The following is a 22,469-nucleotide window of genomic DNA, read 5'->3' on the forward strand; positions in this document are numbered from 1 at the left end:
CAACAGTTAAACTTTTATATTTACAATATTCTCTTCATCTTTTGCCAGGTTTAAAAATGTGTACAGAGCCGCGAAGGGTTGGGGTGGGGACATGGGATTGTCAAGGAATTGTTCTGGGGACAGGGGCTGGGCATTGGAGTCCGTGGCTGAATCATGGGGTCCCCCAGCCCCCCTCCCATGCCCCAGTTTGGGGGGCATCTGTCTACAGGGTTCAGGGCCCAGGTCCCTAGCATTTAGAAGGCAGGGCTGTTTGGAAAGGAGCTAGACCAGGCAGGGGAAGGGGTGGGAAAAGAACTAACTTTCCGTGGGTGGAGGTGAGGGCAGAAGGGACAGTCAGGAGGCAAAGTTCTGGGGAGCCAAGACCAGGGATTCTGGATTTGGGTGTCAGTGGAAGACAGCACTCCACACCCTATTCAAATTTGGCACTAATGAACCCACAAAATGCCAGCAGACGAGGATTGGCTCCTTCTCGGCTGGTGTCCCTTGAAACCCTTCCCGACATTGTTCTTTTCCCCAGAGGCCCAAACTGTTTCTCTTTGGGCAGTCACCTTACACATATCGTTTCAAATCAAATTCTTCCTGCTGGTGTCTGCCCAAGCGCCGTCCCCCACTGCCCCCTCCATCTGTTCCTCAGTACAGCGGACCCCGTTCTCTCCCCCAACCTGTCTGGGGAAGCCTTTCTCCCCTGCTCTCCTCCCCTCCCCCCTCCACTGCTCCTTTCCTTCAGCCCTGGCGGCCCAGGGGAGAGGGGGCAGGTCAAAGGAGGGGGTGGGCAGCTGAGGGGAGGGGAGAAGCTGGCTTGAGACCAGGAAGGGATGGCTTCAGAGGGGGACAGCGAAGGGGGGAGGGAAAACAGGGGCAGAGAAGGAGCGATGAGACATGGCGAGAAGAGGGACGCAGGCGGGACCCCTTTAGCTGCCACCTCCCCCTCTCCTGTATCCTACCTGCCCGGGCCCAGGGCTGAGGAATCCTTGGCACGTTTTGGGGGGTCTTCGCCCCTCAAACCCACCTCACCAGTTTGGCACGGATGAGCAACGGTCTGAGGACTGAGGGAAGAAGGGCTGCCCTCAGACCACGGTGAGGGCTTTGGTCAAACATGCACGGCCTCTGTGGGCGGCAGGTGCCACGCAGGCCCCCACCCCTTGAACTCTAGGGGAAGCAAGGGCAGAGCTTAGGGTCTGTTCATCTCCTCAGGGTTTGTCCCTCCCCCTCAGCTTCCGTCAGTTTGAAGTCCTTTCACACCTGCTATGTGAGAAGTTAAGTGCTGGGCCTGAGGCCCTAAGATGCAGGGAAGTGCTGGAGAGAAAGAGGCCGTCTGCATGGGAAAACATACATCCACATGCAAGAACATGTTTCCACTCAGAAATGCATCCTGGACCCAGGGGAAGACAAGTTCCCAGGCAGCACAGAGATGCAGGATCTCCTCCCTTCCCCGTGGCAGGGAATGTGTGTCTGTCATCTGTGGAAGGCGAGGCCTGCCCGGGGGAGACCGTACTTCACCTCACTTGTGCCACGGGGGATACACATGCTTCGCTGGGGCAGGAGGGCTGGGGGCAGGGCAGGGGGGCTGTGATTTCCTCGCTACTTCCCAGGCACCACCCCGCGTCGTCCGGTGGCCAAGGGTCGCTGTTTGTGAACACACCACTTCCAGGGTCTCCAGGGGGTGGGAGGAGGGAGGAGGTGGGAGAAGGCATGAGGGAACAGGATTCTGGGGCACAAATCCCCACAGAAATTCTTTGAGGGAGCCAACATGTGTCCAGGGCGGCAAAAAAAACCCTCACCCTGCACATGGGAAAACACACCCCCTCGTGAGAAAGCACACCTCCACGTGGGAAAATACTTCCACGTCTCCACACACCGAAGATGGGTGTCCAGACGACGGAGGGGAAAAAACACCCCCCCAGTTGTTCAAAGGCCCAGGTCCGGAGAAGAGAACGGGCCACTCCGCGCGGGAGAAGCACACACATCCCGGCGAGGAAACCCATGTCCACCTAAAGCTCCTCGAGACGTGTGACAGCTCCACACGACAAAAGCCTGTCGCCAAGTCCTCCTCCCTGCCTTCTGAGCGGGCCGGGAGGGCCGGGGAGGGGGGCCTCCCCGAGCCGCCCCCTATACCCGAGTGGTGGAGTGGGGATGGGGGAGCGTGTTGTTGTGGCTGGTAGCGGTGGGGGGAGGCGGGGGGAAGGGCCCAAAGGGATGGAGGGAGGGGGGCGGCGGGGGAGGGGGTGGCCCCAGGCCGCTGGGCAGCAGGGTCAGGGCCCCGGGGGCCAAGAGAGGCACATCGTCCGGCGCCCGGCGCAGGGCCAGGGTGTAGTCGGGCGGGCAGGCGGGGCGCAGGGCCTCCGCAGGGTCCGCCCCGACGCCCCCGCCCCGCTTCAGCTGCAGCGACACCAGCTCCTCCTCGGGTGGCAGCTCACGGCCGGCCGCAGGGAGCAGGGGGCCCCCGCCGCCAGGCACGCCGGAGCCTGAGCCGCCAGGGGGGCTGAGCCGCCTGCACCGCAGCTCCTGCCGCCGGTCCCGCTTGTAGTAGAGGGCGGCGAAGGCAAGGATGTTGAGGAAGAGGAGGGAGGCGCCCACGGCCACGGTGACGCTGAGCTCCGTGGAGTAGTCTCGGGAGTCCCCGGGGAAGCGGTCGTAGGCCCGGGGGCCCGGCTCGGGCTCGGGCTCGGGCGGCAGGGTGGCTGGAGGCGGCGGGCGGCGAGTGCCGGGGGCACCAGGGGGCGGGCGCGGCGGCCAGCGCGTGGCGTAGGGAGGGAGGCGCGTGGTGGTGGTGAAGAGCTCCGTGTGCAGGTTGTGCAGGTGCGGCACGAGCTCCAGCCAGAAGGCCACCTTGTTGGCGCGGTAGTTGTCGCGCACGCGCGGCTTCAAGCCGATGTGCAGGTACTGCTTCTCCTTGCTGTTGAACTTGCTCCACACCACCTCCTCGAAGCGGTTGGGCTTGGTGTGGATGAACTTGGTGTCCTGTGGCACCGGCTGGTTGGGGTCGCTGTGGACACAGGGGGGCAGGGAAAGGAGGAGTAAGGGTGAGTCTCCCATGAAAGGCGGGGGTGGGGGCGTGCTATGGGAGGAATGTGGAGAGAGACGGACAGAGATGCAGAGAGCTGGGGAGACGGGAAGACAGACAGAGGCGGATACGAAGAGACAGAGAAACTGCCAGAGACGGACGGACAGACAGACAAATAGGGATGAAGCCAGACCGCCAGAGACAGTCTGAGATGAGGACAGAGGGGCAGAGAGGGCAGAGACAGACCACCAGTGACAGAGGCAGAGTCTGAGACTGAATGAGCTAGAGACATATGGAAACAGAGACACAAAGGGACATGAGAGACAGCCAGGGGGAAACCAGCGAGTACAGAGTAACCAGATCAAAGCAAGCAGAGATATCAAGAGATTTCAAGAGAGAGAGGCAGAGACAGCAATAGACAGACAGACACAGACCCTCACACACACTCAGATACACAGATGGGCGCACTCAGACAGAGGGCCGAGCTCTGGGAGGAGAAGGAGAGAGCTGGGTGGGCAAGGGAGGGAAGGAGAGACAGACACGGAGCCAAAGGCACCAAGTGAGCCCGCCCCCCAGAAAAGACAGGGACCTCTCTGTCCAACTCTTCTGCGTCTCCAACACACACAGAGGAGCTGTCCGGCAGGTGTCTGAGTCGAGCAGGCAAGAGTGCCTCGATGGAGGAATGATGGCCGTGTGAAGGAGAGGGAGAGAAGGGACTGAGGGCGGAGGGGGGGGTGTGCCCTGACCCGCAGGGATGCCCGACCCAGCCCCTCTGGCCCTCACCCAGTCTTGGCGAAGTTGGTCCAGTAGGTCATGACCACGGCGCTGAGCATGACATCATTCTTGGAGAAGTTGCAGGGGAAGAGGTCGGTGGCGCCCACCATGGGCACACCAAAGACATAGGGTAGCTCGTCCCCGTGCGCTGCATCTGCCCACTCGGGCCGGCCCTCAGCCTGGCAGTGGTGGTAGAAGGTGTAAAAGTAGACAGGGGACTGGTAGTCAGCGTGCAACTTGGCGGTGGCCACAGCCGGTGCCACCCACTGGTGGTCGGTAAAGAGCGCCAGCAGGGTCTTGCGCCGCATCTCGCCATTGTCCCTGTCGGCCCAGTCCGTGTACATAAACTTGATGGTCTCCCGCAGCACATCCTTGCCCTCCGGGTAGCCATACAGGTTGTCCACAAAGTTGGAGACGGTGAAGTCGAAGGCGCTGGCGGACACGCCGTCCTCGCTCTCCGCCGAGTCCTCCACGAACTTGAGGCCCTCTCCCTGGTTGACTCCGATGAGCATGTCGTAGTTGAGGAATTCTCCCTGCTGCATGAGGATCTCAGGGTCATCGGGGACTACGTCACCGTCCACCACGGGCCCAAAGGCGATATGGTAGCTGGGGAGAAGGGGTCAAGGTCGCATCACCTGTTCACTGGCCTCCTCTCAGCTCACAGCCTGCTGAGTCCTCTGCTCAGAAGACCACTATCCCCTAGTTAAAACCTTCTGAGCCCTTCAGGGTACTTGGCCTCTCGGGAAGTCCTCCCTCAAGCACTTCATGGAGCCTCCTGCGCACTGGCTCTGTTTAGGCACCTCTGCTTAGGGAAGGCTTCTGGGAGAAGGCAGGGCCCTGAAGCCCACCTCTTCTGGCTAAATGGAATGCCTGTGGCCTGCGGGTACCTTTCACCCTCAACCTCCTTGGAACCAACAAGGAGAATGGAGGCCTGGACCTGGCCCTCTCCCACCCCCATACCGGGCGGGCTGCACGTCCTGGTCCACCAGCTCCCGAGAAGGCTTCCGGCGCAGACACTCCACGGCCTCGGCGCTGTCCTCCCGGTCACAGCCCACCTTGGCCGCCAGCAGCCGCGTGTACTTGAGCGGCTGGTAGTTGACAGACCAGCTAGAAATGGCAGTGCCACTCTGGGCAATGGCCTTTTGGAACAGCCCTGGTGGGACAGGCAGGCTTTAGGCTGGGCTGTATCAGCCTGAGGGAGGAGAAGGGGGACCTGGTGGGGTCGGGGGTGTGAGAAAGGGGACAGGAGGGACAGGCTGAGGAGGTGGCTGGTACCTTCCGAATGGTGGGAGAGGATCAGAAGGTTGACACAGGAGGCCCCTGCCCCAGATCCGAAGATGGTGATGCGCTCGGGGTCGCCCCCAAAGTGGGCAATGTTCTCACTGAGCCAGCGCAGGGCCTGGATCTGGTCCAGGAGCCCATAGTTGCCTTTTGCAGCCTGGTCTCCAGTGCTGAGAAAACCTGGGGGTAGAGGAAGAAAGGGGGCTTCCTGGGGGTGTCACAGCACCCTTGCCCTCTTTCTGGGCAGCTCAGTCCAGCCCAGAAGCCATTCTGCTTCTGCTGGGTTTAGAGGAACCCTGCCGGCAGGCCCTCCTCCCAGACTCCAGCCCCTAGAGTTGGCTGCCCACCCTCACCGAGCACCCCAAGCCGGTAGTTGAGTGTGGCTACAATGACGTTGCCGTAGGCGGCCAGGACAGAGCCATCGAACATGTTCCCGGTGCCCTCCATGTAGGAGCCGCCATGCAGAAACAGCATCACCGGCTTCTTCCCGGAGTCCCGGATATCTGTGTGGGGAGGGGGCGGGTAGGTGGGCCGGGGGTGGGGGACAAGGACACAGTCAGACCAGAAGCAGCACCGCCCAGCTCCCAGGCCTGCTGAGCTCCAGCCCAGAGCTCAGGGGACATGTCACTCCCATCCCTGGGGGGCAAGACCGGATTCCCCTCCCTCCCTCCCCAGCTAGCCCTGGCAGAAGATCCCTCCCCACCTCCTGCCGGTGTGCCCTACAGCACTTCTCCACATGCCTGGCAGACCTTCCAAGAAGCCTAGCAGAGGCAGGGCTGGGGGCTGGCTCTCCTCAGGTCATCTGCTGGACCCAGGGGAACCCCTCCCCACACACACACAGCAAATCTCCTTCCTGCTCCTAGGAAGAGCGAGCTCCCAAGGCTGCCACTAGAGCTAGAGATCCTGGGAGGGTCCTGGCGTTTCCTTCGACTCAGGCCGTGGGCCTCAGCTCCACATGGTAGCCTGGTCTGTGGGTGAGGGGGTGCCAGGCCCTAGGGTCCCTGGGGGCTTGGTCTCCTCCCCGCCCTAATTCCTTTCTAGGTCACCTCCCCAGTTACCATGACAACCCCCAGCCTAATTACTGTGGCAGGAGGCAGCAGGGTGGGAAAGAGCCTGCTTAATGAAGCCAGGGTGCAGCTCTAGTCTCGGACCCCCCAAACTGGCCTAAGTCCTGAGTTCTGGACCCTTCTCTTGCCATGTCCCCAAAGGATCCCATGATCACTCCCATATGTAGAAGGCCCCTTGAGGCACTACAGACTGGACTGAGGGGTAACTAATTCCGGAAGAGGGCGGGAGTCTGAGAGGGCTTGCCAGGGTCCCTGCCCCTGCAGCTCCTCCACGATGCAGCCACAGTGCCTGTGCTGGCGTCACCCCTGGCCTCCAGGCCCTCCTCTTTCTTGACACCTGCAGTCTCTGACCAGCCTGGGCACTGGGGCAAATAAGATCCAGGCCTGGGGTGACGCCAGCACAGCTGGTCCCCAGTGCCTCTGCCCGCCTCCCTCATGCCGCTAGAAACTTCCCTCCTGGCAGAAGGTCAACCAACAGGTCACTGAGACACTCCCCTCCACACCCCCACAGACAGCTTCCTGCCTCCTGTCTCTTAGGACCTTCTATGACACCTCCTTCCACCTGACTTTGGCCAGGAGCTACTAGGTGGGCAGTGCCCTCTCTGTGTCCTCCCCCCGATCCTATTCTTCCCTTTGTTCCTGAACCTCCAGTGGCCTTCCAACAGCTCAGGCTGGTCTCCTTCCCTCCGAGGTCCTGTCCTAAATGTCCTTACTCCTCCCCGCTCCTCCCCACCCAGCACCTCCACTCCCAGCGAGGGGGGAGGGGGAGTCAGAAAGGGGAGGAGCAGGAAGGGGGGGCTGGGGCGACAAGAATTCAAAACCAACAACAAAAAACAGGATCAAGAAAGAAGAAAGAAAGAAAAAACAACAACCAAAAAACAAGAAGCTCTCGGGGCAGATTCAACAAGAAAAGAAAAAAAAAAACCCAAAAAAACAAGAAACCAAAAAGATCCGTTTTTGGAAAAAAAGAAAAAAAGAAAAAAGTGCTTTGCACTTTTTCAAAATTTTGTGGTGAAACTTCAAGATATTGGGCCCTGTTTTCAAAAATGTCCAAATTCTTTAATTTGCTTCAAATGTGCGTTTTCTGCATCGGACAGGCTTTTTTTTTGGAAACTGTAGCAGGTTTCTGCTGTTTCGATTGTGTCATCAATTTGCCAACTTAAATTTGTTTTTTTCAAGTGTTATTTTGCTCCAAATTAAAATTGTTTTTTCAAATGTTATATTTCACAAGTTTCAAAATAGTCCAAATGTCTGTCAAACTAAACATTTTATCCAATTCTTTGGTGTTTTTTGGTTTTTGTTTTTTTTCTGACATTCCAATTTCTTTTTGCACTTTATTTTCACCATGTTTAAGCTTTTCTTGCCGGTTTTCTAGTGGGTCCAACATTGTTCAAATTTCGTTTGAAGTTTTCATAATTCTTTTTTCCAATTATTACAAATTTTTCTTTTCTTTTCTTTTTCATTTTTAGTTGGGAAAACGACTGAGGGGCCTTGAGGGCTGTGAGGGCATTTAGTTAGGGGCAGGGCCGAGAACGTCCTCTTATCAGCAACCACATGCAGCAGCGGATTTTTAAATCTACCTGTGTCTGGCGGATTGAGCGTCGCCTCGTCACGTTTTTTTGTGAGCGGACCTAAGACCGGGAACACAAAACAGAGAAAAAAGGACAATTTTGTGGGGAAAGATGGGGGTCGAGGGGAGGTGGTGGATGGGGAGGGGAGGAGAGAAAGCAGAAAAGGGGAGGGTGAGGGGCAGAAAAAATAAGCCAAAAAAAGCAAAATTTGTTTGCAAGAAAAAGAAACCAAGAAAAGAGAAAAACGTTTCTACAACCCAAATTTTGTTCCCCTCCCCAGAAAAAGTCATGCCCCAAAGAAAAGGCTGGTTTTGGGGGGGTGGGGTGCCTGAGTGGGCTGAGCCCTGTCTTAAGACATATTGATTTGGCTGGAAAGGATTTGGCTTGTCCAAGTGTTTGCTAATTGCTGGAAATGAAACGGTGTTAGAGGTGGGGTGGGTGGGAGGGGAGGGGAAGCCAACCAGGGAGCCTGGGAGCCCAAGGCCAGCTGTGTCCCGCCCGGGGGAGGGGCGCCACCACTCACGCAGGCCCTCTTCAGGACCAGCCAAGCACCTGCCCACTCCCCCAGGCTGTAGAGAGGAGGGGTTCCAGCAGAAAGGACTCTGCTTCCCTCTGGACGGATCTGGAGGGCAGAGGGTAGGATGGGGTTGGGGCAGCCCGTCCCCACAGCTCACAGCCCCTGGAAGCCCTCAGCTCTCCACTGGCCGGCGGTGGGGAGGTCAGCGAGGGATGCCTGCCCACCTCCCAGCCTCTCACCAGCCAGCATTTCTCTTCCATCTGCACTCACAAGCCTGACTTCTCACCCCATCTCCCTACTGTGGGGTGAAGCAGGGAAAGGGGTCATCAGGTCTTGCCCTCCACTCCACCTCTTCCCTCTGACCCCCCTCCCCAACCTCATCCCTTACCCAGGCCTGCTCTCCTCCCCCACAGATGGTAAACTCCCCACCAGGGGTGCCAGCCCCCCACCAACCCCTGCTCTAATGCCAAAAGCCCCCCTCCCCAATTGGGGGTTCAGTCCACAAATAGGGAATAGGAAACACAGTGCCCTGAGCCAGCCCGACACATAAGGTGCCAGGAGGTGCAGGGAGGCACAAAGTGTGCCCCGTCAAGGAAAGGCCCCAGACTGGGCTCAGAGTTTGGCTCTAAGGCTTCTTTCAGATTGGGGGATTAGTCAAGGGAGAGCTGGAACCCAGAGGCCTGAGGGGTTCCCCCAGGCTGATCAATTTCTCCTCAGTGGCCTGGGGACCAGCATGCAAAGGGATAGGTCAGTAAGGCTGAGGTCAGCCTCTGCAAGGTTTCTCCCAACTGGTGGTGATGGCCCCAAGGGGACCCATTAGGATCAGGGCCTGTTCTTCTCTGACAGGATAGGGATGGGGATGGGGATGAAGTCAGCAGGGCATGTGTGCGCGTGAGAATATTATGTGTGCGGCTGTGTGAGCATGTATGAGTGTGTGTGTGTGTGTGTGTGCCTGAGTCAACCTCTTCCTCTCAGAGCTGGTGTGAAAATTCAGTGAGATCACCTCAATGTGTCAGGCCCCAAGCAGGTCTGCAATAAGCGACGGTTAAAAATACAGAAGGTGTGGGCATGGGTGGGGTGGGGGCAGGGTGGGCAATTTGTATGGAGGTGTTGGGGTGGACAGTCCATTAGTGGGAAGTGCTGGGTGAATGTTTCACATGAGGGGTGACGAGACAATAGCCCACTGAGCGGGGCGTTGCAGGCGGGACAGCTTTCTACCCGAAGATGTGGGTGGAAAGTCCACGAGTGGAGAGCATTGAGATGGGTGGCCTATTGGAGGCACTAGGGTGAATAATTCACTGGTAGGAGGGCGCTGGGGTAGGTGGTCCATGAGAGGGCAAGGGAAGGTAGAGTGGATGGCTCTGAGGCAGAGGGTGTTGGGATATTGGGGAGGATGTGTGGAATGTATTAGGGTAAGTGGCCTATCAGAGTGCTTGGAATCTGAATAGGATTGGAGTAGAAACTTCTGTGCATTGTGTGTATGGGTGGCTAGGAGGCGTGGCTTATACAGGGAGGGGTAGTGATGGTGTTGAGGTGCATGGGGTGTTCTGTGATTGGCATGTCCTCTGGGTGCAGGGAGCGAGGTGTTGGAGTACTTGATCTGTGAGTAGGGTGTAGGGTTGCCCCCTGTGCTGTCACAGCCTGAGGTATGATACTGATGACCTCTAGGCAGGAGTTGGGGTAAGCAGTGTCTGAGAGGTGTTGAGAACGTAGGGGACTGTGGTGTGAATAGCCTGTTGGAGCACATGGTCCAGCTGCAGGGTTACTGGGGTAAAGGTCTGCGTATGGGTGTTACTAGGGCACATGATCTATACCCAGAGATACTGGGGAGCACAGGTCTATATGGGTGACAGGGTACACAATTCCAGAGAAGTGTTGGCGTCCGTGCTGTGTGAAGGTGCTGGGAATTTTGATACGTGGGATTCCAGAGCACAAGGTCAGTGTGCCGGTCGGTTGGGTACCTGACCTGAGTGTTGAGCATTTGAAATTCCTGGTCTTGTAGTGGGACTTGAGTTCATGATGTGTGGGTGTTGGGTGTGTAGGGTGTACAGTGGGGTTCCTGGGTACCAAGCCTATATGTAAAGTTGTTGGAAAATGGCCTGTGGCGGGTGTTATCAGAGTGGATGGTCTGTGTGTGTGTCGGGTGTTTTGGAGTGGTGACACGGGGAGTAGGAAGGATAACGTGGGGGTTCTTTGTGAGGATGGTCTGTCAGGGGGCTGCAGGCCTGCTGATTACCCTCTGCCATGGGCTGCTGGAAGGTACTGACACTGGTTGGTCTCGATGTGCTGAAGGCTGGCTGCGGGGGAACTGTCCGGTGGGAGACTGCTGCTGGGGCCTATGAGCACTGCTGTAGTGAACTAGAGAGTTCAAGAAGAGCCAGCTCGGAGGAGCCCCCGGGAAGGTGTTCTGTTGGGGATATGGGCGGGCTGTGCTGTGAGTGGAGGGGCCCTTGGCAAGGAGCTTCCCTGATCCTTCGGGAGTGTACAGCGATCAGGGGACAGAGCATCCTGGGGAAGAGGCACTCGGCTCAGGTGAGGGGCCCTGCATGTGACAGAAGGACGTCTGGGGAGAAGGAGGAGTCTTTGCTGTCCTTGAGGTGGAGGTGTAGCTCAAGTGGGTAGTGGCTGGGGACAAGCCCAGGCCTGGGCACAGGAGATGGGGCAGAGCTGGAGTGGCTGTCCAGGCAGCTGATGATGGATGCCTCCACCACCTCAGTGTCCTCAGTGCCCTCAGTGTCCCCTCTGTGTGTGCCTCTGTGGGCAGGGGGTGGTTAGGCCCAGCCTAGTGCCTGCTGCCCCCGCCATCGGCTCTCTGGGCGCACAAAGAGCTTCTGGGCTGACTGTGGGATTCGTTCCTGGGACTGCCTGGCAGGGACCCGTACCACCCTGGGAGGGCATGCAGAGCCCGCAGGGACGCACTGCCCATCACGGCCCCGGCGAAGGCCCAGCTCCCGGCCCGGGGTCTGCTGGCGCCTGAGGGTGTGCATGGATGTCTGTGGGCTGTGTCCACCGGGGGCCCGGCCCGGTGCCCGCGCTCTTACCGTCCTCGGTGGGCACGTAGAGGTTGAGGTACAGGCAGTCCTCGCTCTGGTTCTGCACGTAGGTGGCGGCCGCCTCCAGGTTGTCGGTGAACCACACGGGTAGCATGATGGCGGGCAGCGCCCCGTGCAGGTTCTGCGGGCAGGCGGGCGGCAGGGTGGTGGCGTTGCGCACGCCGGGCCACGAGGCGGGGGCCTCGGGCGGCTGGAAGCGGCGGGCGCCCAGGGGTGGCGTGGCGTAGGGCACGCCCAGGAACTGCACGACCGGGCCCAGGATCTCGTTGTTGAGCTCGCGCCGCACGCCGCGCACTCGCCCGTAGGCCGTGTTCACCACTGGGAAGCGCTCCTCCCCGAGGCTGCCGAGACCCAGGCCCGGGCCGCCCGGGGCGCCGCCGCCGGGACCCCCTCCCCCACGCTGAGCCCCCGCCAGCCCCACCAGACACAGCGCCAGGAGCCACATGCTGATCGGGGGACCCCCCCTCCCTCCCCGGGACCCCCCCCCTCGGAGAGAGAGAGAAGGGGGGGGAGAGGGAGGGAGGCCCCCCTCGCCCCAGGAGGGAGGAGGGGGCGGGGGAAAGGGAGGGAGGAGGGGGGTGGGGAGGGACCTGGGTTAGACGGGACAGAGAAGGGGTCTGTTCCTCTCCATGGAGGGGGCGAGGGGTGGGGAAGGGGAAGGAAGTGGGAGAAGGTGAAGGCAGGCCCGACCTGCGGGGAGGAGGGACGGACAGACAGACGGACGGACAGAAAAATACAGAGAAGAGGTGCAAGAAGGGAAGGGAAATTGGACGGGGCGGACAGACAGGAATGGGGAAACAGAAGAGACAGGTGGTTAGTGACTCAGAATTCAGAACAAGTTGTCCCCCGCCTTCCATCCTCTGGCCCCTTGACACCCCCCCCACCCCAGCCACCCCCTCCCCTCAGCAGGGACCCAGATAGAAAAGTCTGAGGCTGGGGTGAGGTCCAGATGTGTTAAATGTCTAGGACTGCCAGAGGGGAAGGAGGGTCAGCTCCCCAGACCCAGTACTTCCCCTTCCAGCTGTTTATCCCTCCCAGGCATGTTCTCCTCAGGGACTCAGGAGTCCCAGTTCCCACCTCCCTGGGAGGGATGAGACAGACAAGGAAGAGAAAATAAAAATACCAAGTCATTAATTAGCAGGAAGTGGTGGGTTTGTTTATACGTGTTAATCACTCCTGAGCTGTAATTTCATGGCACTGAACTCCCCACCCCAGGCCAGACTTAGGTCTTTCTTGGGACTGCACAAGCCCAGCACCTTATCCTCCCTTCAACATCTCATTCTAGAAGGATTTGTGTAGTGGGGGAGACCCCTGCACCCCAGGCCCTCTCCATTTCTCCCCTCAGAAGTTAAGGTGCCTTGAGGCAGGGGCTAGACAGGGAGGGGAGGCTGGAGGGGCAAATCCGGGGACAGGTGCGTGATTCTGCAGCCGGTTGCTGGGCGACAGGATGCTGCCCCGCAATGCTACCTCGGCAACGGGCTGCAGCTTTAACCCTGGAGTGGGGGTGGGGGGTTTCTGGAGGAAGATGGGAAGGGGCTGGGTTGGTTATGGGGTCCATTCAGGGCATGAGGAGGAGAGCAGAGGCATGAGTCAGAATGCTAGAGTTTCCCCCAGCCTTCGCATAGAGGGAGAAGTATATATGTTGAGGGGATCTGGAGACTAGGGGCCTAGAGAACCCTAAAAGAGCTGCCTCTTGTCCCTTGTTGGCCAGTCAGAACTAGCCCTAGTGACCAGGCCTCTGGCTGGGGAGAAGGGGTGCTGAGGTGGCTTTAGGGGGAATCAGATGCACCCACCAATGGCTCCCCTCCCACAGTCTTGAACAGCCTTGAACCCCAGACACCTCTTTTTCCATGCATGGCATTTTGACCCATGCCCTGGGGACAAACCTTGGCCTCTTCTCATCCCATCCCAGCTATTCACCTCCCCTTCCCCTTGCCAGCCCCCACAGTTGCTGCCTTGATGCCTGGGTGCTCAGGGCAGCAGGAGCAGGACAAGGGAACAGATCGGACTGAAGGGGCAGACACCCAGGTCATCTCAGCAAGCCCCCCCGTCCCCCCCCCACCCAGCCGCCAGAGCTGTTTGCTGACGCGGGGTTTTCAGAGCCAGGCACCAGCCCGCGGTTGGCTCTCTGCAGGTGTCAATTTATTCCAGAGATGAGGACACAGGAATCCTTACCACACACACCCAGTCATGCCCTCCCTTCTTCAGGTCCTCTTAAGCTCCTGTTCCCCTATCACCTGGAGGGGGCTTGGGGCTGGCTCCTCCAGGTTCTCCTCTGCCTATGCCAGGCTGGACTCTGCTTCCATGGCCTGCCGCCCCTCCCCCACCCGCCCCCTCCGCCTCCCGCGAACAAGGTCTGCCTCTGTCACCCCCCTCCCTTAAGGTACTTTGGGCCCCTGGCCTCCTCCCTGCCAGCTTCTCTCCCTTCTTCCCTCCCACTGGAGCCCTCCCCCCCCATCTCTCTCCTCTCCATAGCGCTCCCTCAGAGCATCTTTCCACGGCCTCTTCCAGCTTGCTCCAGCTCTTGCCTTCAGTCTCTCGCCCTCAGTCTTCTTTCATCTCTCTCTCTTCTAAACCTCCCTCTTTGGTGCTTCTCATTTTTCTGTCTCCTTCAAATCCCTTCCCCAGATTTCTCTCTCTCTTTCCCTATTTCTGTCTCCCCCATTTTCTCTCCCCTGCTCTCCTCATCTCTGTCTGCCACATCTTGCCCCCCCCATCCCTCTGCCTTATTCGCTCCATTCCTGCCCAGGCCTGACTCCCCCGGTCGGAGAGAGTTGAGGGACGGGGGCTCAGGCCATAGGCCCCCCCCTTCTTCCTGCAGTGGGGAAAATGGCTTGGCCGGGAAGGGGAGAAGGAGGGGGAGGGGGAGATGGGAACACACGGGGTCTGTGGGCCCATTCAAAGGATCATTCATGGGCTGGAGAGAGGCAGAGACAAAGAGACCGAGACGCAGAGACACGGCGAGAGCATCCCTAGGCGGAGACACGCAGACAGAGCAGGCTGGGGGAAACCAGGCGCAGGGAGAGAGATGGGGAGAGGGAGACCCCAATGGACCGCCACGCAGCCCCCTCCACCCGGCCCGGCTTAGCTCCTACCTGGCTCAGCCCTGGGGCCGTGGTGCCTCCATCCAGGGCTCTGAGTAGGGGGCGGACGGGCTTCGGGAGGGGGGCGGCGGCCTCTGAGCCCCCGCGGCCCCGCAGGCCCAGCCCCCGCCCGCAGCGCCTCACCCGGCGGGGGAGGGAGATCGCCCCAGCCCCCGGGGGCGGGGCCGGGATCCAGTCGATCCCCGGGGAAAGGAGAGGTAGGGGATGGGGTCAGGAGGAGCCCAAGAACAGGGAACCCCGCAGTGGGGACGGCGGAGGGAGGAGGAGGCAACGGGACAGGGCTGGATTGGGGATCCACTGGCTCCGTGGGCTGGCTTCGAGGGACCAGAAGGCGGTACAGGCGGAGGATCCTGAGGGATCGGGTACGGGAGGAGGAGTCCACGGCAATCCCCAGGGGGCCAAAACCCGGGAGCGCAGGATCCGCGGTGCAGGGGCAGGGATCCAGCCGGAATCCTCAGGGAGGGGGAGGGATCTAGTCGATCCCGAGGGCGGGCGGGAGGGGGAGGTCCGGGGAGTCAGAGGAGGGCGGGAGCCGGGTCTGGAGCCCCGGGGCGGGGGTCGGCACAGATCCTAGGAGGGAAAGCGGAGGTAAGGGGTAGGCTTCGGGGAATGCTCAGCAGCCGGGAGGCCCGGACTCCTGGCCCCGCGCGCCAGGGCCCGCCCGCCCCGCGTCCATCCCAGCCAGAGAGTGATGATCCACCGGCTGAGCAGCCGCAGCAGCCCCGCGCGTCACCGCGCGGCCGCCTCCCCCGCCCCCTGCCGAGAGAGCGGCGCACACCCCTCGCTCGCACCCGCCTGCCCGCCTGCCCGCCCGCCCTCCAGAGTGTGGGGGGGATTGGAGAAGGTGGAAGGGGACGGGAGTGGACAGACCGACGGATGGATGAAGCAGGCCAGCAGGGCAGGGTGGAGACACCCCCCTCCACACCGTTATCTCCCACCCTCCGGGTTCTCGCAGTTAGTGCGGGGGGGTGGGGAAGGAGGGGGTGAACTCTAAGGGGCAGGGCATCATATGAAGGCGGAGCCTTCGGTTCTGGAGGAGGGGCCATCTGGGTAGTGGGCGGGGTTTAACGGTGGTGGGTGGGGCTTCGCTATCCGTGGGGCCGCCTCTTTTTGGGAGTGGGTCTGGTTTAAAGCTAAAAAGGAGGAGCTTGTGGGGAAAGGGGCAGAACTTTGCAAGGGGACCGGGATCTTTGGAAATTGGCCGGAGGTCGGGGGGGCGAGGTGTTAAAAGAGGCTACCAACTTGGAAAGTGGGCCAATCCGTGACGCAAATCCTCTAGTCCCGCCCCCCCAACCCCGCCTCCACTGCTCCGCTCTTCCGCTCCTAATTGGTTCTGGTTTCTCCGCCCGCCAGAAGTCTTCGCCACTCAACAGAGGTTTTACAAAGGCCCAAGTACCCGGGTGAGGACCTGGACGCTGAAATGAACACGGCCCGGATTGGGCACCTGTGGACCTTATTTGCATGGGAGATCGGGATTGGTTGGCCTCTTGGGTGGCCCGGGCGGTGTTCGTCCGGCGCCTGACAGTCCACTGCCATGGCTGGTCCGGGGGCTGCTTTCCGCCGCCTGGGCGCCTTGTCCGGAGCTGGAGCCTTAGGCTTGGCCTCCTACGGGGCGCACGGTCAGGAGGCTGGGGATGGAGCTGGGATTGTGTTGGGGGCGATCTTTAGGGTCTGGTGCAGAGGCGGAGTCTATGGGAAGTGTCGGCCCTCCCATCGACCAGACGACCCGCGGAGCCCTAAACCTTTTAAAGTCCCTCAGCCCGGCCCAGTTGGTTCCCAGAACTGCCCAATGCGTGTTTCCACCAATTAGAAGCCTACTGGGGGCGCCCTTTCTCGCCTGCGTCCACCTGGGTCCCCCTGGGAGTGGGGGCGGTCGAGGTTGGCGCTAGGACTGGTAACCTTTGCTTCTCCTTTCCACAGGAGCCCAGTTTCCGGATGCCTACGGGAAGGAGGTGAAGTAACTGCCCTGGGGCTCCTCGGCTTCGGGGCCTATGAGGGCACAAAGTCTGGGGTCCCTGAGGGAAGTAGGGGAGGGACGGGGCGCGGGTCTTTGTAGCGGCAAGGGATGCAACTCTTGAGGCCTGGGTGCCTGAGGGAGGGTCAAGCTGGGACTTGAGAGGTGGAGTTGGAGGACGAACTCTTGTCCGTTGTGTCCCCCCGGGATCCTGCGTTGCTTAGGAAGTCCCCCCATTTCTCCTTTTCTTACAGCTCTTTGACAAGACCAACAAACACCACTTCTTACACAGCCTGGCCCTGTTAGGGGTGCCCCTGTGCAGAAAGCCCCTCTGGGTAATTCCTCCCACCCCTAACCCTGACCAAGCCCCACCCACTCCCTCTAGCCTGCCCTGTTCTTTTTTTTTTTTTCCTGCTTTATAACAAATTTAATCAGTTATACATATACATATGTTCCCATATCCCTCCCTTTTGCGTCTCCCTCCCACCCTCCCTATCCCACCCCTCCAGGCGGTCTAGCCTGCCCTGTTCTTAACTGGCCTGCATTCCGCCTTGTATCTCCTTCAGGCCGGGTTACTGCTAGCTTCTGGAACTACCTTATTCTGCACCACGTTTTACTACCAGGCTCTGAGTGGAGACCCCAGCGTCCAGACTTTGGCCCCTGTGGGAGGGAGCCTGCTACTCTTGGGCTGGCTTGCCTTGGCTCTTTGAGCTTCCTTGTGTTTAATTTCTGGGTACTTCTTTTTAAAGTGGAGCACGGAGGGGATTAAAAGAGAAAGGCAAATAAAGAACTTTGGAGTCTTTGTTCATCTTAACCTCTTAAAGGAGGAAGGGTAGGGATTGTCAACCTTTGAACTCCTTCCCTTTCGTAAGACCGAATCAGCGAGACTTGGGCCTGGGTGGAGAGTCAGGGTTCACTTCAAGTTAACTTGTTATGAGGTTCTTAAACTGGTAGACATTAGGGTCATAAAGAATGCTTGAAATAATGCAGATTCTTACCAAAGCCCTCTTCAGGGCCTGGCAATCTGTATTCTAATAAGCTCATCTTGTGGTTCTGATGCTCACTAGCGTTAATACTAGATTCCTGTAGGGTAGTGGGTTTTTAATTTTTTATTGGAGTGTGGTTGCTTTACAATGTTGTGTTAGCCTCCACTGCACAACAAAATGAATGAGCCATACACATACAGAGATCCCCTCCCTTTTGGACTTCCCTCCCATTTAGGTTACCACGGTGCATTAGGTAGCGTTCCCTGTGCTCTACAGTATGTTCCCATCAGTTGTCTATTTTATACATAGTATCAATAATGTATATGTGTCCATCCCAGTCTCCTAATTCCTCCCACCCCACCCCTTTCCCCCTTGGTATCCGGGTAGACGGTTTTTTGAGCAGCCCCTTACTCTAGAAGTCAGGGTTAAGGCAAGGCGGGATGAGGTGTCATTAGTTAACAAAATACTTTGGGGTTCAAAGCAGGGACAGAACATCATGTATTGGGGGTCAGAAAATGCTTCACAGTGCTTGAGATGATTTTTTTTTTTTTTTTTTTTTTTGCGGTACACGGGCCTCTCACTGTTGTGGCCTCTCCCGTTGCGGGGCACAGGCTCCGGACGCGCAGGCTCAGCGGCCATGGCTCACGGGCCCAGCCGCTCCGCGGCATGTGGGATCTTCCCAGACCAGGGGCACGAACCCATGTCCCCTGCATCGGCAGGCGGACTCTCAACCACTGCGCCACCAGGGAAGCCCTGAGATGATTCTTAAAAGAGCTCTGTTGTGTGGCTGAAACAGTGAACAAAGAGACAGGTGGGAGGGGAGGGGTATGGGGCCACCTGAGTCCTCCGTGTGGGATGAGTTTCTGACTTAGGCAGGAGAGGAATGAGAAAAGGTGGCAAGGTGGGCTGGAGTAGCACCTACAGCAGAGAACTGGAGGATATCTAGTGGGCAATTTTTATTAAACCAGGGCTCATCAAGTGTTGGTCACATGTCAGACACGTTACAAGGAAATTGAACCGTGCACGAGACAGACACCATGTTTCCCTCATGGGGTTTCCCATCTGGTACAGGAAACAGACCTTAAACAACTAAACACAAGTATATCACTGTGAGGTATACTATGTGCTTGAAAGGAAAGAACAGGGGGGCTGGAACAATGGGGCAGTGGAGGGTGTGCCCCTTTAGATGGGAAGGCCTCGCAGAGGAGGTCCTGTTGAAGCTGGGACTAACCATGCGCAGAGTGGAGGGGAAGTGTGTTTTTAGCAGAAAGAATACCTGGCAAACAGGCCGAAACGGAGCAGTTTGAAATCCTTGAGGCAGGAGAGAACTGGGCGGGTTGGAGAAAGAGCAAAAGCAGCATGGCTGACGTGTGGTGTGGTGAGGCACTCAGAGTTTATTTGCAGCGCAACAGTTAAGTCATTGAAAGGTTTAAAGTGAGAGAGTGCTAGGATCTGACTTACGTGTTTAAAAGGTCTGGAGGACCAATCAGAGGACAGCAAGGATGGCAACAGGGAAACCAGCCAGGAGGCCACTAAAGAGGTCCAGGTGTGAGATGGTGATGGTGGCTTGGCTGAGGGTGGAAGAGGTGGTAAAAATGTTCAATTCAGAAGGGGTGAACGAGAGGGAGATTTCTGGTTTACGTACCGAGTTGGATGGAGGTGCTGTTACTTAGATGAGAAACACTGAAGGGTGGGGCAGATTAGAGGGAGACAGATCAGGAGGTCAGTTTTGGACATGTTGCTTCTGAAATGCCTGGGAGACATCCAAGTGGAGGCACCAAGGAGGTAGTTGGGGAGCTCAGGGAGGTGTCTGAGCTCAGGAGAGAGATCTGGCCTCAAGTTTACTCTGCAACCCACGCTGGTCAGTCTTCTATCCCATCTCTTCCCCATAGATGCCCTTGGAAGGATCCCATGAATCACTATGACCTCTTGGTTGCCAGACCCAGTGGATGATTTTCAGTCTCATCTTCCTCAGTCTCTGCAGCATTTGACACAGTTGGCCACACTGTTCTCGAACACATCCTGTTCCTTCTCTGACACCACTCTCCTGGTCTTCCCTATCTCTGTGGCTCCTTTGCCGGCTTCTTGTCTCTACCCAGTTTAAATCAATGGTTTCCAAATTTTAATTTAAAAAAAAGTAGAACTCATAAGTATACATATTTTAATTTCACCTTTTAAAATTTCTACTTTTGTGTATATTTTATAAACGTGCATATCTGTATAGTATACTGGGGGGTACATACTTAATTTTTCTGACAGTGTGCATTCAAAAAAGTGCAGACCGTTTAGCTGAGTGAGACGATTTCTAGGTAATTTCATTTGGCCCCATAGCTTTAATTACAATCTGCATATTTCTAAATCCAGAATTTATCTCCAACCCTAGTCCTGGCTAAGCTCCAGACCCCTGTAGCAGCTGCAGTGTAGTGCAGTGTTTAGTGGAGACCTGCAGGAGTTAAGTGATAAGGAGGGAGAGCGGCGTGTTCCAGACCAAGGCAAGAGCTTTGGAGGCAAGAGAGCCCTGTGCCTTCAAGACCAGAAAGAATTGCTGGTGGCTGGCTTCAAGATCATGAGAGGGTCAGTAGTGAAAGATGAGAACAGATGGGGCCAAATGGTGGAATGCCTGTGCTGAGAGGTTGGACCCTTCTGAGGGCAATGGGGAGCCACTGAAGCATTTATATCCAGGGAGGAGGCATACACTTGAGGTGTATTAGTAGAGGATCACAATATCTCTTCATTTTAAAGATGAGGGGAGGGACTTCCCTGGTGGTTCAGTGGCTAAGACTCCACGCTCCCAGTGCAGGGGGCCCGGGTTTGACCCCTGGTCAGGGAACTAGACCGCACATGCGCAACTGAGAGCTCACCTGCCGCAACTAAAGAGCCCACAGGCCACAACGAAGAAAAAGATCCCACATGCTGGAATGAAGGTCCCGCGTGCGGCAACCAAGACCCAGTGCAGCCAAATAAGTAAATTTTTAAAAAAAGCGGGGGGGGGGGGGTGGAATTCCCGGGCAGTCCAGTGGTTAGGGCTCTGCGAGTTCACTGCTGTGGGCCTGGGTTCAATCCCTGGTTGGGGAACTAAGATCCTATGAGCCACACGGTGCGGCCAAAATAAAATAAAATAGAGTAAAATAAGGCCTCAGGGGGACCTCCAGAGTGGCCCAGAGTGCCAGTGGCAGAGCCTACACTGGATCCCCAGGCTCCTACTTCCCAGTCCAGTGCCCTTGCTGCATTTCCATCCACCCTTCATCTCAGGCAGCATCTGGAGCACAGGGAACCTCCAGCTGGAGGAGACCCTGACATTTGGCATGGCCACCGTCCATGTAATATATCCCTAAGACCTTTGCTTTGATCCTCCCTGTGGGTCAGACTCTTGGAAGACCAAGAAAAATAAGGACCACGTGGTAATTGGTCCCTATTATTGCTGCACATTGTGTCCAGTCTTCTCAACAGTCCTGCAAGTCAGTGGAAAGTGAAGCTAAGAGAGGTGAAGCAACTTCTTCTGTATCATACAGCCAGGACCTGGGGAAGCTGTGATTCAAACTCTCTTCTGTCCAGTTCCCAAAGCTGAGTTTTTTCCTTCTTGTACATACCAAGAAACTCAGATTTCAGCAGTGGAGACAGACCCTTTAAAAAATAATTTGATACAATGTGTTCAGTGTTACAAGTAGATACTGAGGTGGGCTTGTTTGCCTTAGGAGACTGGTAAGACGTCGGCGCATTTGCTGGGTTTTCAGCATGCATAGTTCACCAGAAAAAGGGACAAGATTATACTGGTAACAAGTCAAGAGGAGAACTGGAGTGCCTGGAGCTCAGGATGGAGTGGGCAGGCAGGAAATGACAAAGCAGTAAGAGTGAAGGGTCTCCTGGGCCAAGCCTGAGTCAACTTTGACTTCCCTTTTCCTCACATCCTATATCCAAGCCATCATCAAGTCCTGTTGGCTCAAATACATAACTGGAAACTGACCATTTCTCACCACCTCCATTGCTACCACTCTGGCAGCTGGTCCATGCCACCTGCAAATCTCATCTAGCTTTCTGAAAGAACTTCCCTCTGCCCTTGCCTACCTACAGCCTACTCCGGACAAAGCAGCCTGAGAGAGAGAGAGAAATCCTTCTAACACTGTCACCCTCAGACTTAGCTGCAATTTAAAATCTGCTGGGGAATTCTCAAAAAGTTCCTATGTCTGCACCTCACCCCAGATATTCTAATGTAATTGATATGAAGCGGGGCCCAGCTAGAGGTATTTTTACAGCACCCCAGATGATTCGAACTTGTGGCCAGGGTTGAAGAACACTGTTTCAGTATGTAAATCTCATCTCTCTTCTCTGGCCAAAACCTCCAACACTTTCCATTTCACTCAGAGTAGAAGCCAATGGTCTACAGGGCTGTATGTGATCTGGCCTCCTGTGACCTCTCTTTCCTCCCCTTCGTTCATTCCATTCCAGCCACACTGGCCTTTTGGTTCACTGAACAAACAAGGCACACTTCTACCTCAGGGCCTTTGCCTTTGTTCCCTCTGTCTGAAAAACTCTTCACCCAGAAGTCTGCATGGCTTAATCCTTGACCTCCTTTAGGTCTTTGCTCAGCCATCACTTTCTAGTCTGCCCCCTATAAAATTGCAAATCTTGTCCACCATTCTCTGTCCTTATCCTGCTCTATTTTTCTTTATAGCACTTGTCACCGTCTGACTTCTGATGTATTTTATGTATATTGTCTGTCTCTTCCCCACTAAAATGTAAACCCCAGGAGACTGGGAATTTTTAAAAACTGCTAAGTACTTCTATTACCTGTCTGACATATAGTAAGGTCTCATTAAATCTCTGTTGAATAACTGAACTTCTGTATGTCTGTATGTTTTGGTGGAGGCTGGCGCGTGGTTTGGGCCAGGTAGAATCTGAGGCACTAAGGGATACCAGGGGAGAGGTCCAGCATTTGGGTTTGAAGATGATGACTGAAGCTGTAGGACCAGCCCAGAGGAACATGGACATAGGGACAAAGGAGCCGCCAAACCTGCTTCTCCCCATGTGCATCTTGATGGGTGAGACCTCCATCTGCCTGGTCACCAGACAGGCACCTGAGGTCATCCTGGACTCCTCACCTCCACATCTCACTTCTCAAACAAGTTCTATATTATTGTCTAAATATCTCCAAAATCTG

General features: G+C 57.0%; 2 protein-coding genes across 5 annotated transcripts; one reads left to right on the top strand and one right to left on the bottom strand.

Annotated features, from left to right (window-relative positions):
• Position 1: 1 nt before the first annotated feature.
• NLGN2 (neuroligin 2) lies at positions 2–15,324 on the bottom strand. 4 transcript variants are annotated; one of them, XM_082603679.1, is made up of 9 exons: positions 15,242–15,324; positions 14,363–14,941; positions 11,256–11,957; positions 7,707–7,757; positions 5,413–5,562; positions 5,054–5,239; positions 4,739–4,931; positions 3,788–4,384; positions 2–2,986 (listed from the first exon to the last, which is right to left on the bottom strand). In XM_082603679.1, the coding sequence occupies exons 3-9, from the start codon at positions 11,710–11,712 to the stop codon at positions 2,110–2,112; spliced, it is 2,511 nt and encodes an 836-aa protein (XP_082459805.1). In that variant the 5' UTR covers positions 11,713–11,957; positions 14,363–14,941; positions 15,242–15,324; the 3' UTR covers positions 2–2,109. The 4 variants fall into 4 exon arrangements, with proteins under 4 accessions (XP_082459805.1, XP_082459807.1, XP_082459804.1 ...); XM_082603681.1 differs by lacking the exon at positions 15,242–15,324 and having other exon boundaries at positions 11,256–11,388; positions 14,363–15,060; XM_082603678.1 differs by lacking the exon at positions 15,242–15,324 and having other exon boundaries at positions 14,363–15,060.
• A 542-nt stretch (positions 15,325–15,866) lies between these two features.
• On the top strand, positions 15,867–17,115 carry TMEM256 (transmembrane protein 256). The gene is made up of 4 exons (XM_082604245.1): positions 15,867–15,990; positions 16,292–16,323; positions 16,580–16,660; positions 16,892–17,115. The coding sequence occupies exons 1-4, from the start codon at positions 15,906–15,908 to the stop codon at positions 17,033–17,035; spliced, it is 342 nt and encodes a 113-aa protein (XP_082460371.1). The 5' UTR covers positions 15,867–15,905; the 3' UTR covers positions 17,036–17,115.
• The last annotated feature ends 5,354 nt before the right edge of the window (positions 17,116–22,469 follow it).

Source organism: Mesoplodon mirus (genome assembly GCF_964341445.2).
Source record: "Mesoplodon mirus genome assembly, chromosome: 18".
Classification (NCBI taxonomy): Eukaryota; Metazoa; Chordata; class Mammalia; order Artiodactyla; family Ziphiidae; genus Mesoplodon; species Mesoplodon mirus.

Bases quoted from the DNA above. Each gene is read 5' to 3' on its own strand.
- NLGN2 (XM_082603679.1), bottom strand. From the start codon at position 11,712: ATGTGGCTCCTGGCGCTGTGTCTGGTGGGGCTGGCGGGGGCTCAGCGT. The intron at 7,758-11,255 runs GTAAGAGCGCGG...TCCCGGTCTTAG, and splicing joins CTACGTGCCCACCGAGGACG to GTCCGCTCACAAAAAAACGT. The intron at 4,932-5,053 runs GTACCAGCCACC...CTGTCCCACCAG, and splicing joins CCTCTCCCACCATTCGGAAG to GGCTGTTCCAAAAGGCCATT.
- TMEM256 (XM_082604245.1), top strand. From the start codon at position 15,906: ATGGCTGGTCCGGGGGCTGCTTTCCGCCGCCTGGGCGCCTTGTCCGGA. The intron at 16,324-16,579 runs GTGAAGTAACTG...CTTTTCTTACAG, and splicing joins CGGATGCCTACGGGAAGGAG to CTCTTTGACAAGACCAACAA. The intron at 16,661-16,891 runs GTAATTCCTCCC...TATCTCCTTCAG, and splicing joins TGTGCAGAAAGCCCCTCTGG to GCCGGGTTACTGCTAGCTTC.